We start from the raw sequence: 19,290 nt of genomic DNA on the forward strand, positions 1-19,290 counted from the left end.
AATCATTATTGAACATCGAAAGTATTGTGAACTTTGTTGAAAAGTATTGTTTTACGCATAAAGTTTGAATTCTGTGGCAAATTAGGCAAATTAAGTAAATAAATTTCCAAACAAGCTGGTAAACTAGCATGCAAGTTGACTGAAATAGTCAAATTTTGCATTTTCAACATACTGCTGAATTGTCTGAAACTAGATGATCCAGGGATTCATCTATTGTATTTATCCTAATCGGCCAAGTTCGTTGTTTGATTACAACTTATCCGTGCACTAAAAGAGAACCACAGCCAACCCTTTGATTACAGCACAGCAAACAATAAAGTAGGATATCGGAATTCAATCTTACATAACCCGCCGTCGACGAAAGGCAATTCGATCGTTAAATACTTTCCCTTGATTACCCGCCGTTTGTTCACCGGAGCAACCAACCTCACGACAGCAGGGATTCGCCGCCTGTTCGGACCCTTCCCATTGAAAGCCACCACCCAATTCAGCGAACCCTAAAATAACCATTTCGGATCGAGCTTGGCAGCATCGAGACGCCACCGACCGAAAATCCGATTGCATGCTATCACGATTTTCAGATATCCGCCCGCCAACACCAATCGACCAAGTGCTCCAAATCTCCCTCACCGAAAGCCGCACCCTAGTCTGAAAGGGAAGACAGGGTAATATGCGCCTCCAAAGGGGAAACTAAATTTCAACTGTGAATTTCGTCAGGAACGTCATTCTAATTGTGTTTAAAGGGAAATAAGCTCACAATTACTAAAAACAGTCATTTGGTTGAGACATATTTAAGAAATTAATTTTAAAAGAACTTAAACCATAGTCAACGCTTTTTAAAACAGCAGGGTCTACGCGCCACCAAGTTCCTCAAAAGATTTTTAACGCAAAATCCAGCTAGTTTCCGAATTCTTATGTATACCCAGATACTATACAGTTCTATGACTCGTTTGAGTTTGGAGTTTTTGCATCATAATTTGAATATCACCGGTGATTTTTGAGCAACCATAGGGCGCATTTTGACCCATGTGATTTACTCTCAAGGTTGCCAAAGCGTTTCTAAATTTTCAAATACTTTTATGTGAAAATTGGATAATGTTTTTCCACGAGAGGCATTAAAATTGATATAGGTATCTCATGAAATAATAGAATTTGACTAAAATACCTTTTATCCCAGATAGCCGTAGCGGTAAACGTAAAGCTATTCAGCATGACCATGCTGAGGGTCGTGGATTCGAATCCCGCCGGTCGAGGATCTTTTCGTAATGGAAATTTTCTCGATTCCCAGGGCATAGAGTATCTTCGTGCCTGCCACACGACATACACATGCAAAAATCGTCATTTGGCAAAGAAAGCTCTCAGTTAATAACTGTGGAAGTGCTCATAAGAACACTAAGCTGAGAAGCCGGCTCTGTCCCAGTTGGGACTTTACGCCTGAGAGAAGAAGAAGATCTTTTATCTTGGAAATAATGCGATGATGCATTTTTCCCCGACGGTCCATTTCATACCTAGTTCCTCTACCCATGATGGGCTAATCAGGAAAGAAATATTGTTTACAATCGCGCCCAAAATAATTAAAAAAAACTTAATATATGGGTAAGATGCCATCGATTGGACCCGTTTTGCGTGCAGAAGAACCCCCGTACATTATTTTGCAAACCAAGATGCCAGATGGAATAATCTTACCGCAGGCGGATGTCGGCAGGTCAATCCGGACGAAGCCACCACAACCGCCTTTTTGCGCACAGCTTCCGAGCCAGAATCACATGAAAGTCCCTCCGAAGACGAAGACGTAATGAGCTTATTCGAGGATGAAACCTCGCGCATCCCCCTGTCCGAGTCAACTTTATATTCCTAGCCACATAACAAGTGGTGGTGCTGGTGTGAACCTGTCACCGAAAATAAACTTTGGACTCACCCTCGATCGCTCCAAACTGGTTATTCCAGCCGGTTGGTTGAGGATCATGGATGTCACCGACACGATAGGATCAGTAGGTACTTGAGGTATTGTGGGGTAGAAGAGTGGTAGACAGGGCAATTTCAGCGGTGAAGTAATACTTGTTAAGCGAAGCTTTGTCGTCACTCGCACGTTCGGAAAGAAAAGATGGTTTAACATGCCGGTAAATACAGGTGAATTCCTCAAAACAAGATCATCACGAATGATAGTTTAGTAAATTGAATTTGGTTCAAATACCTATAAACCAGCATAGAGCTTTTAAATTATAATCATATAACAATCAAGAAATGCTCAGCTAATACAAAACTGAGAAGCATGCTCTGTCCGAGTTGGGGCGTAAAGCCAGAAAAAAGAAGTTCATTACGATCACATTGCCCAAGATGTGTTTTATAACTATAATTGTAGCTTGGATTACACTAGGTCCCGGTAAAATAGCAATCGAATATAAGGTACACCGGGGCAGGTTGAAACGGGTGGGTAAGATGATATCCAAAGTTTTGAACATGATAATAAATAATGCAGGATGTCTACTACCTAGAAAAATCTGGAATTCTCAGGGAATTTCGGGCACAATCAGGGAAGTCTTTTTTTTTTAATTAGTAATACATAGTACAATATGTTCTTCTTGTGAAATAAAATCGATCAATTTTTTTTTCAGCTGCTGCGCCGCTATTAAAACGCTTCTTGTGATTTAAATTTGATTTATTCAACATACAACTTGTCTAGACAATAAAGCAAAACTTAAGAGTGTCAAGTTGGAAAAGGCAAATACAGTTCCCAGTTTCAGTTGGGAGTCTTTCAAAGAGCATGAAACATGGTTGAGAATATTACATTTTTCTATCATTTTTTTTGCCTACAGAGAATAGGCAAAATGACTGAGATAGGCAAAATTCTGCGTAAATTCAAATCCTTGATTGATTTATTTAGTTAACATCTAAACAGATACCACTAAATCAACAATTTCACGCCACAATACTCGGTTCGTGGCCACATCTCTCCATCCTCGGTTCTGCCCCACGCTCGCCACATCGATACGCACTTGATCCGCCCACCTAGCTCGCTGCGCCCCACGCCTTCTTGTACCAACCGGATCCGAACCAAACACCATCTTCATCTTCATTCTTGCAACATGCCCTGCCCATCGTATCCTTCCAGCTTTGGCCACCTTCTGAATACTGCGTTCACCGTAGAGTTGGGCGAGCTCGTGGTTCATTCTTTGCCGCCACACATCGTTTTCCTGCACACCGCCTAATATCGTCCTAAGCACTCGACGTTCGAAGACTCCAAGTGCTTGCAGGTCCTCTCCAAGCATCGTCCACATTTCATGGCCGTAGAGGACTGTCGGCCTTATGAGCGTTTTGTACATGATTGGATTTTTTATTGCAGTGAAATAAAAGTGGTGAAAATTTCTGTTTTTACGATTGTCAACCATTTATTTCTAAACAGATGATGAAATATGAGCATTATGAATTTATATAAGATTTGAAAAGCAGCAAGCCGACGAAAACTGTATCGATGGTCGCAGTTTAATAGAGAATAATTCAGGAGCCAGTAGTGAATGCAAGATAATCGAACATTTGAAATTATAAATTACTTACCGATTGATCATCGAATATCAAGGATATTTTTTGACGCACCTAGTGTTTTAGTGATACCAGGAAAACGTGCTCTAAGCATTTATTACAACAAGATACTATCATTATTTCGTGTCGTATTTGATCAAACGTTTGTATGCAATTTGTATTAAAAATATCATAATTGATAATGTCCTTGACTTATCATTACAAGGCCCTAGTCCAGTTTGTTTAAACACAACAGTTTGATAATTTTTAGGGAGCATTTTAATATATATTGATCTCAAGGGGCCAAAAGTCAAAAAAGTTTGGGAAACACTTTGCTAAAGGGTGGTCTGTGTATTGGTGGATCTTATAAATATTTTTAGAAACGCCTACTAGAATAATCATTAATTAGTATTGACCACATTCTTCGGGGTAATTGGAATCTGCAACGGGATGACCAGCAATACTTGGAGTCCCCAAAGAACTATTTAGATATATCGTCTCGAAAAAACATGAAGTTTGATATGCATATTGATTTTGCGGAAATGGCCACGGTTTCAACGAATTTTGTTTAAATTTTGGCATCCGTCTTCAGATTAGTTCTAGATCATAGAAAAAAAATATCAACAAAAGCTGCAATGTCCAATCAGGTCATTTTACGATAATAGACTAAATTTTCCGCCGGATGCGTTCGGACGCATACAATTTGATCAATTTGAAGAAAGTTATGCATGTTTCGCCTATCTCAACCTTTCTATTTAACACCTGTATATGACAAAATAGTATATCTCGAAAACTTATTCAAACTGAATCAAGTCGGAAAACTTAACAAACTTACTTTATCAATCCTACGTGTTTCGCAGACGATTCTATACGATCCGCACCAAACCAACTCGATTTTTCTTTTTAAAACGTTAAATTTCAGTATTTACAAAACGACGTAAGGAAGATTATCAACTTTCATCGCTCCGTTGTATGGAGAGACAAAGTGATCTAATCACGAAACAAAACAAAACACTATTTGAGTCGATTTTACACTGGTACAAAAACGTCGAAAGTAACTGAATAAAACGGCTTATCATTTTGTCATACCATTTTTGTAGGAAACGATAGAAACTACCTTGTGTTTTACCGCGAGCTAATTTCAGGCAAAATTTAAGCGATGCACACGGTAAAAATTTTGAAAAGGGGATTCATTTAAAAACAATCTTGGAAGACAGGTTGTGATTCTTCCTAATTAACTTTCTCAAACCCGTATGAAAGTTACTTACGTCGATTCGAAAAAGTAATCGAGATATAATCTTAGAAAATATCACCGACTCCGGTAATTTATTTACCGCAATATAAACCGCTGAGCGCTAGGTAATGCTTTCGGTAATGTTAAGGATTACCGAACAATCTGTAATTTCAATCGACACGCAGCTGTCAAAAAATTACAATATGCTCGTGAATTATTACCGAACGCATTGTTCGTAACAGCAGACAGTCGGAATAGAATAAGTTGATTAAAACAAAATAAAAACAATTCATATTGATAGCAAATGTTCATCAATTTATTTCGCGTTTTCGTTTTCAACCGCTTGTCTGTTTACGAAGATGGCTGCCCATACTCGCATAACAGTCCCATATTATATGGGATTTCATATATTAATGGGACTGTTGTGCGGGTATGGGCAGATGAGGCACCACCAGCAACTCGAACGCGCGCTTCAAATCTTGCGCTACAATCCTGGAAATCTAGTGATCATGACAAAATTCATGATGCCTCGCGATGTTCTTTATCCTGCGATCGATTAATTAAACAACGATTAACTCTTTGTTGTCAAGTTATCACTATTGGAAGTACACAAAGACAATTCCAATTCCAGGATAGCTTATTGAGCACAAAGAAAACAAGCTAGTCCATTCCTCTGCAGACAGCTACTGACTGATAACTCAACTAGCAACTGCTGTTCCTTTTATTTCATCCAGGTATCTACAATTCATTTCCACTAAGCACAGCATAACATACCTCTAAATACTACCACCGACGATTCCCGTATATTCTACCTACGGGTGCGACACTACAATCTCAACAATCACAACAAACTACGCTCCGCAAATAATGCATCGTGTTGCACGTGTGCTAAGCATAAGCATAGATGACCGTACAATTCGTAGTTGCTACTCCGTGATTGACCAGAACAATCGAAGTTGCACAGGGAATTAATGAATGGGGCTTGGGATTAGCTTACCATTCTTCAATGTGCACAAATCGAGAGCTCAAATTTAAAAGTCAATAACGGCGCCGGCCACGTCCTTACGGTCATCGGGGAAGGGAAGGAATGTTAGTGTGGCTACCGTTGTTACTAGAGACCGAGATCACCTCTGCATCTCCATGGTTGTCATGGAAAGGATATTGGGTTAGTGGGATAAGGTAAAGATCTGGGAGTCACCAATGTTTGGTGATGCGATCCATGATATAATCACGCCTAACCGGATTCGCGAAATAATTCGATAATCGCATTGTACGCCGAACAAGTGTTCGTCACTCGCCCACGCAAGAGCAAGCGACGCGATCAATAGATCAAACACTACTAACGAACCGATAACTTTTTTACTACTTCCCTACCGATGCGCGACATTTTTGATCCTTCCCTCATCGCTCGCCCCCGCAGGAGCAAACGTTAAGGTCGAAGGATCGAACACTACTAACGAACCGATCACTTTTTCACTGCTTCACTGCCGACGCGCGACTTGTTTGATCCTGCCCTCATCACCCGCTCCCGCAGGAGCAAGCGTCAAGGTCGAATGATCAAACACTACTCAATGCATCGTGTTGCACGTGTGCTAGCGATTAACTGTTCGCGAAAAAAAAAAGTTTGATTATTTCGAGGATTTTTCCACTTTTACTTAATGATCTACCTCCATATATGTTGTTTGTGATTCTAAAACCATTCGGACATTGATTGAGCGATAAATAATAGCGCGAATGCGCCATGACTCAAGTTGATCGCTACTTGTAACAACATCCGATAAACTCTTTGTCCCACGACAAACAGTGCATCGGATGCTTCATATATCTGTTCTACGCATGCGTAATGAGGTGTTGAAATCATGCTGCTGCGAGAGTAACGGCCCTCTTAGATTATTCCAATACTGTGTTGTTGATCGCTAGAGCCGATTTTTTTCCATCCTTGATCCCTGATTCCTGGCTCATTAGCAGCTGTTCACCCCTTTTGCACAAAACCGCCACCTATGCCGTCATGGGTGGTTATGCTCGTTAATGTCACGATGTTATCCGGAAACGTAATAGAGCGCTGCATATTACGAGCCTAACCTCACTTATTTGACAGCTGCTGGTCCTGTTGTTTACGTTTCGGACTTAGTCGTTTTTTCCATCATATTTTCATCTTCGCATTTCTATCACCAGCATGCTGATGGTGACGATTTTCCATGGTAGGAAGATAGAATAATACGATCCGTGAGTATCTGCAGTTGATTTGACCTCTCCTCGCAGCAAACTTTCACGAAATTAAGAATGATTCGAAAAAAGTACTAAGTCCAAACTGTAAACAACAGGACCAGTACCTGTCAAAATTGATGCGTGACGTCACAGTGCAGTGGAGTATTGGGCAGTTGGATACTACAACGAAAATATTGTATTCAACTTTAAAAATAGTTTTTTTTTTCATAGAATCCTTCAGGTTGAACTTACGGAAAAGTAGTTCCAGACGCTAATCCTGCTATCGTAGTTTTTTTTTTTCAAAGAACTGTATTGGATGCGATACTATCGTGTTGACTAGCACATCGAAACAAATATGGCGGCCTCAAAAATATCAAAATACAATTTGTTCGGTAAAGTATTGTAGCAATATGAACTAAAGAACGGTAAAAAATTACAGACTACGGCGAATCTAACCGATATACAGCTTTTTCGGTAAATAAATTGACGATTTCGGTAAAAATGGACGAATATTGTTTTGATTTTTTTTATATATTCAAGGGTGTGCAGTAGAGTGATGCAAATTTTGAAATTTTAGCTCCCCTATGCTTCCACGATTTAAATTATGGTAAATAGCATCCTCCCAAAGGTTGAAGCGATTCGGAAAAAAATTGACTGTGCACACGCCATTTGAAGTTTATATGGAGATTACTATGGAAAACGCCAATCTTTTGTGTTCAGCCCTCTATCTCTTCGTCATAATATTTTATGGAAAACTGATCACACTCATCTCATGTGAAAATTTCCTAGCTACAACTTTGCCGAAGACACCTTTTTGATTGGACGTCAGGATAAATTGTTATTCTTGATTCCGAAGTTCAAACCACGCTGAGATGATCATTCAATTACTTTCAGAGCAACACTGCTTTTTTGCTGTAGAACATGTAGCCTGGATTACTTTGATCTATTCTTCCCGCCAGGAGCACCACTGTTGCCTGCCGAGCAGTTGGTTAAGCATGCAAAATGCAAACTCACTTTAAGATGATGAAAGCTAGGACAGCCAGACATACTTATTTTCAACGTGTCAACTATTTCATATTATTCACTTAAATTTTTTTTCACGAACTCGGCTGTGCGAATCTCGGTTTTCCGATTTTAACCGAGACTCAGCTAACAAGTTGTCCGGTTACTTAGCCACGAAGCTCGATTTACTGATACTCGGCATTTATTTCCTGAGATCCCAGGATTTTATTTTGCCAACTACTCGGCTGTGCGAATCTCGGTTAAAATAAGCCGAGGATGTAGTAGGTATGTAAAACCGCTTTTCAAAATGTTCGGTTTCTATTTTTCGATTATCTCATGGATTATTCCTACTTTCTCAGAGATTTTTTTCCTTATTTTATTCCACACGAACACATCGCAACCCTTCAAGATTTCAACTATTCAAAAAGCATGTAAATCCGTTTACTCGTTCTCAAGCCAATTCGTTACATAAAACAACATTCCATTTTCATTTATATAGATAGATTGGTGTACCGTCACGGGGTAACTTGCAAAATTTGCGATAGCCATTAGACCACCAACCCCATTATGAAATATACAGCTACACAGTACGAACGAAACCTGTAAAATTATAGCGAGTCGAATGTAACAAAAGGACTCCATCATATATGATAGCTATTTATGTTCGATCTTAAAATTACATTACTGCTGGTTTGAAAATGAGCTATAATTAACTACCAAACTAGTAGAATATACAAAAAAAAGTTCTAAACGGGATCTGAACTCGCGACCTCTGGAGCGATAGCTACACGCCGGAGCTTTCTCGGTTGTCTCACCTTCTTAGCAGGTGGTTGACGAAAGTTGAACAGCTTCTGCGTAAAATGAATGTATTACAGAATCGCTTCGACGGTTGGCGGTTTTATCGAGAAGTGATTGAAAGAGCAGTCAACAATGCGGAGCATTCTCTCGGTCGCGTGATTGTTGAGCGTGGCTGGGTTTGTTTTGTGGCAGATTCATGTAAATTTCTAGCGGATTTAACTGAAATATAGTTGGAAGGGCCCTGATTGGTTGACAGATGGTCATATTTGCTTCAGCTATTGGCTAACGCTTGTAATTTTCAAATGCCTGCCACAATTGTCCGTCAATGTCCAAATTGCGTGCTGCTTAATATTCACAAATTTTTGCTGTGTATTGCTAACTATCAAAAACTTAGCTAATACCCAATCATAAAATAACTAAATACAGTAAAACCATGACAATGATCAGAAACAGGGTACCCGACTCTTTGAAAACGAATTATTAGTTATTGAATTATGAAAATATGTTAAATTCTATTGAAAATTGAAAAGTCAAGTTTTACTTTTTCTACAAATACAATGTTTTTTTATGTTACGCTTCACATAACTTTTTTTTGTACCTATTTCGACTAAAGCGACATATCAATATTGGTATGTGTACTTTCTTTTTAAATTACTTCTTTTGGTCTTTTGTCATCATATTTCATACAGAAAGTTCTAAATGGCAAATCTGAAAGTTGCATTTGATACAGATTTGAGAAATTTATCACAGTTTTCACGAAAAAAGGATTAATTCCAATAGTAATTTAATTCATGTAAATTTTATAATATTTTGTACCAAACATATTATTGGTAGAGGTTCAACAATTTTAACGAAATAGTGCAAATAAATGTTCAATCTTTGTTTACGATGACAAGCAATTGAGATTGAAATTGCTGTTATCCCACAAGGGTAGTCAAAAATGTTTTTAGATGTTTTAGTTTATGAACACGAAATCATCGAAACTTTTAAGTAGTTCTTTTGTACACTAATTAATACTGAAACTGATAGAAAATACCTCGAGTGACAAATTTCTACCGTTTGTGTGGTACTAAGTACGATTTTCAGTCTAGTTTTATACGATTCAACATGTGATATGATTTTCACCTTCAGCAAACCAACCGAAATAGAAAAAAATACACAAATCCTTGCCAAAATCTTTTGCTTTATACCAGAGGTCATTAACAAGTGCCAGAAATTATTGATTACATGTGTTGCAAGTTAACTTCAGTAAATTTCAATGTTATTTCTGAATAGAAATTTTAATCTAAAGTTTCAAAGTGAAGTTAAAACGTTGTTTATTAAAATGAGGCACAAAACAACATTTTATCTGGAAAATCAGTACACATTTCAAAATTTCAGAAATCAATTAGGACGCTTAAAATTGAATTCAAAATCAGACATGTCCTGCTAAGTCTGCACGGATGGTAACCCTATCCACTAACATATTACAAAACGACCTACGACCTGATGCGATGAGCCCAAGGATTGTCAAAATCCCTAAAAATTTTACTAAGGGTTATCAAAATGGTCACAGATGCTCTCAAACCAATTGAGCTAGAGTCGATCACCGCATAGAATTGTATCGTTCAAATTTTTGGTTTTTAAGATAAACTTATGATATTTTTCAGTACTTATCGTAAAGTTTGAAATTTGTTTGAAACCTTTAAGAATTTTATACTATTCAATTATTGAAAACTCAATTCCTTCAAAGTGTTATATTTAAAATATGTTGTGTAGAACAATTTCAGGAAACTATGCATTTATATGAAAAAAACATGTAATCAGTGAAAAACATCTACAAGAAATGCTGATAATAACATAAATTTGTCTTAAAAACCAAAAACGAGCTAATTAGAAGATTTGCAGGATTTATCAAATCTTTTATCAGGTTTCCTCAAGGGTTCCTGATGGTTTCTCAGAGATTTTTAAAAGGTGCCCAAACAATCCCTGTGACATTTTAGAGAAAATCTCGAAAACTTATTCATACAGACTCAAGTCAAAAAAGTATACAAACTTACTTTATCGATCCTACGTGTTAAGCAGGCGGAAATCTATACGTACCGCTCTGTACCAACTCAACTTTTCACTTTTAGAACGTTTAATTTCCGGATTTACAAAACGACGAAAGTAACATTTTCAACCTTCGCAACCTAACCACTACTTTCGCCGCCCCGCTGTATGGAGAGACAAAGTGACTTAACCACGAATCAAAACAAAACACTACTTGAGCCGATTTTACACTGGTAGAAAAACGTCGAAAGTAACTGAATGAAACGGCTTATCATTTTCTTATAATTATTTTTGTGGGAAATAATAGAAACTACCTAGTTTTTGAACGTGAGCTGAGTGTATGCAAAATTTGAGCGAAGTACACGGCAAAAAAATGTTAAAAAGGTGATTCATTTTAAAACAGTTTTAGAAGATAGATTTTGATTTTTCCTAATTAATTTTCTCAAAACCGTATAAAAGTTACTTACGTCGATTTGAAAAAGTAATCGAGAAATATTTCAAAGTTTCCTAGGCTTTTTGCAAGTGGTTTACTGCCCATAAATGCATGTCAGTCCCATGTTTGCTGGATTTCCTATTCACATGAGACAATTATGCGTTTATGGGCAGTTTACAAGATTGTTTATAAGTTCTCGAAGTTTTTAAATAAGGCGTTTCAAAGCATTGGCATTCACATAAAAATCGTGACGAGTTCTCAGCGGTGCACAAAAAAATTGCAAGGGTTACCAAAGCAGTTTCAGATGTTCTCGAACAATTTTCCAAGGGGTGGCAGAAGGACTCCTGCCCATTCTTAACAATTCCCAGGAGTTTCTTGAAATTCTTGTCAATCGCTTGAGAATTCCTTTAATCTCTTGGAAATTCATGCGGTTTCTTGGAGCTGCTTGAGATCTCTTTGGGCTCTTCGAGTATCGGTGGAAACGCCATGGTAATATGTCTGAATGTATCTCATTGCTCTCCTAACAAATGCTGCTTCTAAAATCATAGTCGTAGTCGCAACCACCGATAACGTGTAGATCTCTAAGACCTTATATTCCAGGGAGTTTTTAAATGACCTAGCAATACGGTGACCAATTTCCTCATCCCACATTGAACTATGACTTCTCTGGATAAAAACTACATCTTAAAAATGACTTAAAACCTCATGGCTAATATTCTGTGAGGTTATTGGATGACAAAGAACTTCCTTTGAGTTCTGTTAAAACTTATAACGAAGTGCTCACAAACCTTGAGAGAAAAATTTCTGATTATTAATGATTTCATTGCGAGATCATTGGTAGATTCCTGGACATATATTTGGCGAATATTCAACCTCATAGCTGAAACGATTCTTCAAAGAGTTTATTTGTGAATAACCTATGGGTAATTATCTAGATCCATAACAGATTCTTCGTTACATCATAGTGTTATCTCTTCGATATTTTTTCTTCGAATTACTATGAACCACAATGGGTCAGATAAACTATGAGCTTAAACTGATGTCTTGAGAACATTTAACAATATCTTAGTGATGTGATCATGTGAAGCCGAACAGATTCAAATGCCGCATCCGAGCGATTTGCTTAGATGGAAAACAAAAACCGGAATCCGCAAACTTTTCAGACACATTCTACACAAATTAGCACCGCGATCGTAAACACAAAACACGCCGTTGGCAAACAGGAACGGCTCGATCTTATCGCATCGAATCGAGACTCAACTCTTGGGTTCAGCCGGAGAAAAGAATCACGATTTAGACGACGACGACAGTAGCTAATGCCGTCATCATCGCGCCATGATCATCATCGGTGACAAATCAAATCAACCGTCGTCAATCGTCTATTCCACGATGAACCGCACAGAACGTGGTTCAACAGTCGGGGCAATTAATTATTTAAATTAAGCCATCGATTGTCAACGCGCGTGACTGATTTGTTTGCGGTAAACCGCGATCATGTGTTTCTGATCATTCCAAAAACACGAGTTCTCAGTACAGATCTTCGTTAGGGATCAAATTCTGACTTCTGAATACGACGCGATCTTTACGATGATCGCAACCGGTTTCCTTTGAAGTCCAATCGTCACTTATACTCTCGCATTTCTTCCTCTGTTCACAGCATATGTCTAGTCACACTGGTTAGCCTATGGAGTACGACACAGGGAGCGGATCTGAAGGATCGAGCCCGCGCTGCGCTACTGCTGGAACGATCAGCCAACGGTAATGGGGCGAACAAATGCAAGGTAGGCGTATCACAACCATGTCCGCCGAGCAAGTTCCGCTCGGCATCGGGCGAATGCAACAACTTCAACCATCGCTACTGGGGTGCCCGGGGAGATCCTTTCATGCGACTTCTCGAACCAGATTACGCCGATGGTGAGTTTTGTACCAGATCTTCGGATGTCTTGGCCCGTACTAACATGACTTTTCCTCCAACAGATCGTCTCAAGCCACGTACATCGGTGGGATCACATGCCTTACCGGCTCCGGACGCAATCATCAGCCAGCTTCAGCGATCGATCCCGGTTGGAGCAGTACACCCACATGTAACCGCAATGTTACCGGCCTGGGGTCAACTACTTTCCTACGATCTAGTCCAGATCCTGTCGCCACATTCTAGCTTCCGCTGCTGTCGGAATGATTCAGCAACCGCTGCCACCGATGAGATTATTCAGTGCTACGTCCGTTCCGGCGAAGGCTGCAAAGAGTACAAACGACCGATTCCATCCACGGAACCGGGAGCCTGCAAGTTCGAGTACCGCGATCAGATGAACGCCGCCTCCGGTTTCTTGGATGGCTCGGGCTTGTACGGAACCACGGAGAAAGAGATCCTTGCACTGAGAACGTTCACCAACGGAAAGGTCGACATCAAGGCATGTCTACGATGCAACGAACCAGGTGCGATCGGAGCTTTGCATACGATCTTGCTGAAGGAACACAACCGAATTGCCGACGAAATGTCTAAGCTGAACAAGGAATGGAGCGATACTACCCTATTCTACGAAACTCGCCGAGCGATCATTGCTCAGATTCAACACATCACCTACAACGAGTTTCTACCGATCGTGCTCGGAAGCCAGATCGCCAACAGTCCGGATTTGAGGTATGTCCTTCAATGAATGTACCAGCCCTCTCATAATAGCATTAAACCATTTCATTCCCCAGAATTGAAAACGGCAAACACTACACCGGCTACTCGTCGTCCAACCGCGCCGGAGTGTTCAACGAAGTCGCTGTTGGCGCCATTCCTGCCTTCTTAACCATGCTTCCACCGGATATGTACAACGAGTCGGCATCGGCAGAAATCCTGATCTCTACCCCGTCCATGCAGCAAACCTTCATTCCCGACCACGCCACCTTCAACGACGAATGGACTCCCATCGCTTTGGCTCTGCAGCGTGGACGTGATCACGGAGTCCCGTCGTACCACAAGGCGTTGAACCTGTGCGAGAAGCGCTTCGGCATCCCGTACGGATCCAAACTGACCTTCGACGATATGGAATACTTTGGCCTGTCGCCCGAGAAGAGGAAGACTTTGGAGAACATCTATCAGTAAGTTTTGGATAACTTGAAAGCTAATCGAAGAATTTAACACATACTCATACTTTCAGGGACGCTGAAGACATTGATTTGTTGGTTGGAGGTCTGTCGGAAACCGCCACGCTGGGCACTGTATTTGGACCGACGTTGACCTGCCTCCTTGCCATTCAGTTCGCCAACCTGCGCAACAGCGATCGCTTCTGGTACGAAAACGACTTGCCTCCGTCTTCGCTGAATCTCCCGCAGCTGCAGGCCATTCGACGCGTAACTTTGTCTGGACTTCTCTGCGAAGCGAAGGGAGTATCCAAAGCCCAGCCAAAGGCGTTCATCCGCGAAGATCCATACCTGAACGCTCGCTTGAACTGTGAGCAAATCTCCGGTTTAGATGTTACCCCATGGCGTTCGGAAACTGAAGAGGAGGTCGAGGAAGACGTGGAAGAACAAACCCCGACGCCCCCGGAACTGGCCGAGCTGAACATCGACGTGATCGAGAAGGCGATCGCCAAGGCCAAGGATCAGCTCAACGAGAGGAAGCGTTTCGAGTACGAATCCTGGGTCAATCGTAAGTTTTGCAAAGGTTTACAAATCTACAGGGTTAACGTATTTTTGTGATGCTTTCAGGGGGAGGAGTCGACGCCAAGTCTCCAGCTGGAACTGCAGCTTCCTTCAGTAAGGCAAACAAAAACGCACTGATCATCGCCAACACATCTCTGCTGTACGAGCTGGCTTCCAACGAAATTCTTAGCAATTTGCATTCGTTAGTTTCCGTTTTCCATTTCAACGATCGAAACACTCCCTAATCCTTATTTTACCTTACAGTCTGCGTCGGCGCAAGCGTCAAATCTTCGATAACAACTTGGGAGCCTTCGGAGGCGACGATTTTAGCAACGCACTGCAGACGATCGACGTCAACCAGTTCATCACGGGATCTATTTCGCCAATCAACTTGGAACCACAGTGCGAGAACTTGGAAGCGCCTTGTGACACGGCAACTCCGTTCCGTACCTTGACTGGCCATTGCAACAACTTGCGTAGCCCAAATCTAGGTCAATCCTTGACTACCTTCGCCCGTCTGCTGCCAGCTGTTTACGACGACGGAATCTCGCAACCTCGTAGCATTTCAATCTCAGGAAATCCACTACCAAATCCACGAACCATCTCCTCCTTGATTCACCCGGACATTTCCAACCTTCATACTCGCTACTCCCTCATGGTTATGCAGTACGCGCAGTTCTTGGATCACGATCTTACCATGACCCCAATCCACAAAGGCTTCCACGAGTCGATCCCCAGTTGCCGTTCGTGTGATTCTCCGCGTACCGTCCATCCCGAGTGTCATCCATTCCCGGTGCCACCACGTGATCATTACTACCCAGAGCTGAACGTCACCAGTGGCGAACGTCTATGCTTCCCATTCATGCGATCGCTACCGGGTCAGCAAACCCTTGGTCCTCGTGAACAGATCAACCAAAATACCGCATTCTTGGACGCTTCTCAGATTTACGGCGAAAACGGTTGCGTTGGAAAAGGACTTCGTGGATTCTCAGGTCGTCTCAACTCCACGATCCATCCCATCCGAGGAAAGGAACTTTTGCCACAGACTCCAATTCATCCTGAGTGCAAATCCCCAAGTGGTTACTGCTTCGCTGCTGGAGATGCGCGTGCTTCCGAACAGCCAGGTCTAACCGTGATCCACACCATCTTCATGCGCGAACACAATCGCATCGTTGAAGGTCTTCGAGGCGTCAATCCACACTGGAACGGTGATCAGCTGTACGAACACGCCCGCCGTATCGTCATCGCTCAAAATCAGCACATAACCTACAACGAATTCCTGCCACGTATTCTCAGCTGGAACGCTGTGAATCTTTACGGACTGAAGTTGCTCCCGCAAGGATACTACAAGGACTACAACCCAACGTGCAACCCAGCGATCGTAACCGAATTTGCATCGGCAGCCTTCCGTATTGGTCATTCACTGCTTCGCCCGCACATCCCTCGACTTAGCCCGCAGCATCAGCCCATCGATCCGCCAATTCTGCTTCGTGATGGCTTCTTCAAGATGGACATCTTCACCCAACAGCCAGGGTTGATCGATGAAATTGCTCGCGGTTTGGTAGCCACTCCGATGGAAACCTTGGATCAGTTCATCACCGGCGAAGTCACCAACCATCTGTTCGAAGATCGCCGCATTCCATTCTCCGGTGTCGATCTGGTCGCATTGAACATCCAGCGTGCTCGTGATCACGGAATTCCGTCGTACAACAACTACCGCGCGTTGTGCAATCTGAAACGAGCTCAGACCTGGGAAGACTTAGGCCGTGAAATTCCTCCGGAGGTGATCTCCCGCCTGAAGCGCATCTACAACAGCGTGGACGACATCGATCTGTTCCCAGGCGGTATGTCCGAAAGACCTTTGCAGGGTGGCCTGGTGGGCCCGACCTTCGCCTGTATTATTGCCATTCAGTTCCGACAGGCTCGCAAGTGCGATCGCTACTGGTATGTTTCATGGGATAGCGTTTGAAGAAAAATTCAAGGTAATGAGTGCCCTTTTGTCCGTAGGTATGAAAACGACGACCCGACAGTCAAGTTCACAGAAGCTCAACTTGCTGAACTCCGCAAGACTACGCTGTCTAGGATCATCTGCGAGAATTTGGACATCCAAGGTGATATGCAGCGCGCTGCTCTCGATCTGCCAAGCAATTTCCTGTAAGTTCCTCCGAAATGCGCGATCGTCAGTAGATTCTAACGCCTTGCTACTTCTTTTCAGCAATCCACGTGTCCCGTGCAGCTCAATGCAACAAATCGATCTCAGTGCCTGGCGAGAGAATGTAGTGCAAGGATGTCACATCGGTGGCAAGCATGTCGACGTTGGAGACTCGGCCTTCCCATCGCCTTGTACCAGCTGTATTTGTACAAACGAAGGCGTAAGTTACATCTCAGTCCTAATACCCTAGAAAACACAGCATTCATGATCCGTATCCTTTCCACAGCCTCAATGTGCCTCGCTACGTATCACCGACTGTGCCCAACTGGCTCGCGAATGGCCTCGGGATGTGATCCTCCGCGACGATGTCTGCAGTGCCCAGTGCGGTCTGGTTCTGCAAAACAGCCCTCAAGGGCGACAGCTGCCGATCAATCTACGGGGGCAGAATTCCCAGCGCGTTTCCCGCTCACGCGTCGTCCAACAGCAGACGGCCATCCCGCTCAGCTTCCAGGGATTCCAGTTCCCTGATCTGACGCAGTTCATTGGGTAGATTGCTCCTCGGGGGAGATCCGGACTTTGAACCCATCTCAACACTACTAATACATAATCGTTGTTGTAAATATTGAGCGGCCATATTACTACCACTGTTTCTTTACCTTATTCTCTATAGAATGTGTATCGAACCAACAAACTGCCCTTTTAGCATGTTTCTTTAAATTAATGTACACACTCCTGTTGCGAATGCGTTTCGCGCTGAACGTTGTCATAAAACGTTATTTTATTGTAAATATTAGAGTAGCCTAAGAAATCGAAAAAAAAAAACAAATTATTTCTATCTTCTGTTTCAACTTCCATTCTATCTAAACTTATTCAACTAAATTATAATTGAAAACAAAAGAACTAAAAGCCTCCTTACCCAAATCAAAGGCAAAGGACGTAAAGCAAACCATATCTCAATGAAACAAATCGAACGAGCACAAATTCAAATCGTGAAGCAATTAGTGATAAAACAAAGCGGCTACCACTTGGGTAGCGAAAACCGTTAGTTCTTAAGCGTACCTACCCATTACTCGGAGGAAAGACGGATCCGGATAGTTTTATAAAGTCTGCGTACGAATCGAGCAATGGACCTCAGAAGAAATGGGCGAACCAGCAAAATAAACTTTCTCATGTTGTGTTTGTATTTGTGACTTTATGCTAGTATTCGTGTTTTGTGCTAGAAAGGAAAATTTTAAATAAAATGTATTTATGATTTAAATTTTAACATTATTTCTGATTTTTATCACATACCTTGGGATGACGGGGGAAATTTTACGCGGTCAACTGCTCTAATTAAAAGTACTCTATGCCCAAGAAAGTCAAGATTTTTCAAGCGGACGTTGCTTTGCAATTGATTCCACTGATGTCGATATGGTATACGCAAAACCAAGGAGCATATGCGAACATATCAAGCGTTTGCTAGAATTAGAGCGAAGGCAACATGATCGAATTATCTTCATCGATTTTCTCTATTGTGAATAAAGGTGACAAGATGCTTCAGGATGCTTGCCAGCGAAACAATCTGGCATCCAGAGGTGGAAACATGTCAACAAACTTTAATCTTGTCACGTTTTCACCTTTGTTCGATGAAGAAAAATCGATCATGTTACATTTGCCTTAGTTCTAGTACACGATTGATATAATGACAGTTATGTGTCTCTGCACGCCAGATCTCCTATTTAATCCCTCGTTTGTAATGTTGAATGATGAAAGATGCTTAAATACGACCAACGTCACAAACGAGGTTGACTTCTTGTCTGCAATTCGAACACTTGATTCGTGACACGCATCAGCGTAATTAGTTTTGCCGGAAAGCCATGTCCATGCATACTATCTGCCATAGCTCATTTCTCTTCACTGAATCGTTTGCTGTTTTGAAATTAATTAAACAGATAACTAGTCTGCAAGTTATACTGCCTGAGTCTATGCCTTTAATCTATAATCATGAGCAAGGTAAACGCACATAACATAAGTGGAACTCGAGCTCAAGAAGTGATACCCACTTTAATATTTGCATGCTGGTATAAGGACATCGAAATGTCAAAAGAGTTATACCATCAATCGACATTCACGCTAAGCCAGCTCTACGCAGCGCATGAGTTCAAACTACACAGAATGAGGCAACTAATACAGAACTGGCTGACTGAGTGAAAATTCTGTGTAGGTCGCACTCATTCTGTGAGTAGCCGACGTGTTGGCCTCCGGTTGTGCGGGTATCGATGGAAACGGAACTGTCAATCA

At 41.6% G+C, this 19,290-nt stretch overlaps 1 protein-coding gene across 1 annotated transcript in view; it reads left to right on the forward strand.

The window, feature by feature from the left end:
- The window catches only part of LOC5563795, a 148,393-nt gene extending 130,125 nt beyond the window's left edge, over positions 1-18,268 (forward strand). The window contains exons 3-11 of the mRNA XM_021846331.1: positions 12,883-13,139; positions 13,203-13,866; positions 13,929-14,315; positions 14,375-14,865; positions 14,925-15,060; positions 15,123-16,802; positions 16,866-17,012; positions 17,074-17,230; positions 17,297-18,268. Of these exons, the coding sequence (XP_021702023.1) occupies positions 12,883-13,139; positions 13,203-13,866; positions 13,929-14,315; positions 14,375-14,865; positions 14,925-15,060; positions 15,123-16,802; positions 16,866-17,012; positions 17,074-17,230; positions 17,297-17,560 (4,183 nt within the window). The 3' untranslated portion in view covers positions 17,561-18,268. The remainder of the gene's footprint in view (positions 1-12,882; positions 13,140-13,202; positions 13,867-13,928; positions 14,316-14,374; positions 14,866-14,924; positions 15,061-15,122; positions 16,803-16,865; positions 17,013-17,073; positions 17,231-17,296) is intronic.
- Positions 18,269-19,290: the final 1,022 nt, after the last annotated feature.

Source organism: Aedes aegypti, chromosome 2, assembly GCF_002204515.2.
Source record: "Aedes aegypti strain LVP_AGWG chromosome 2, AaegL5.0 Primary Assembly, whole genome shotgun sequence".
In the NCBI taxonomy this organism is placed as follows: Eukaryota; Metazoa; Arthropoda; class Insecta; order Diptera; family Culicidae; genus Aedes; species Aedes aegypti.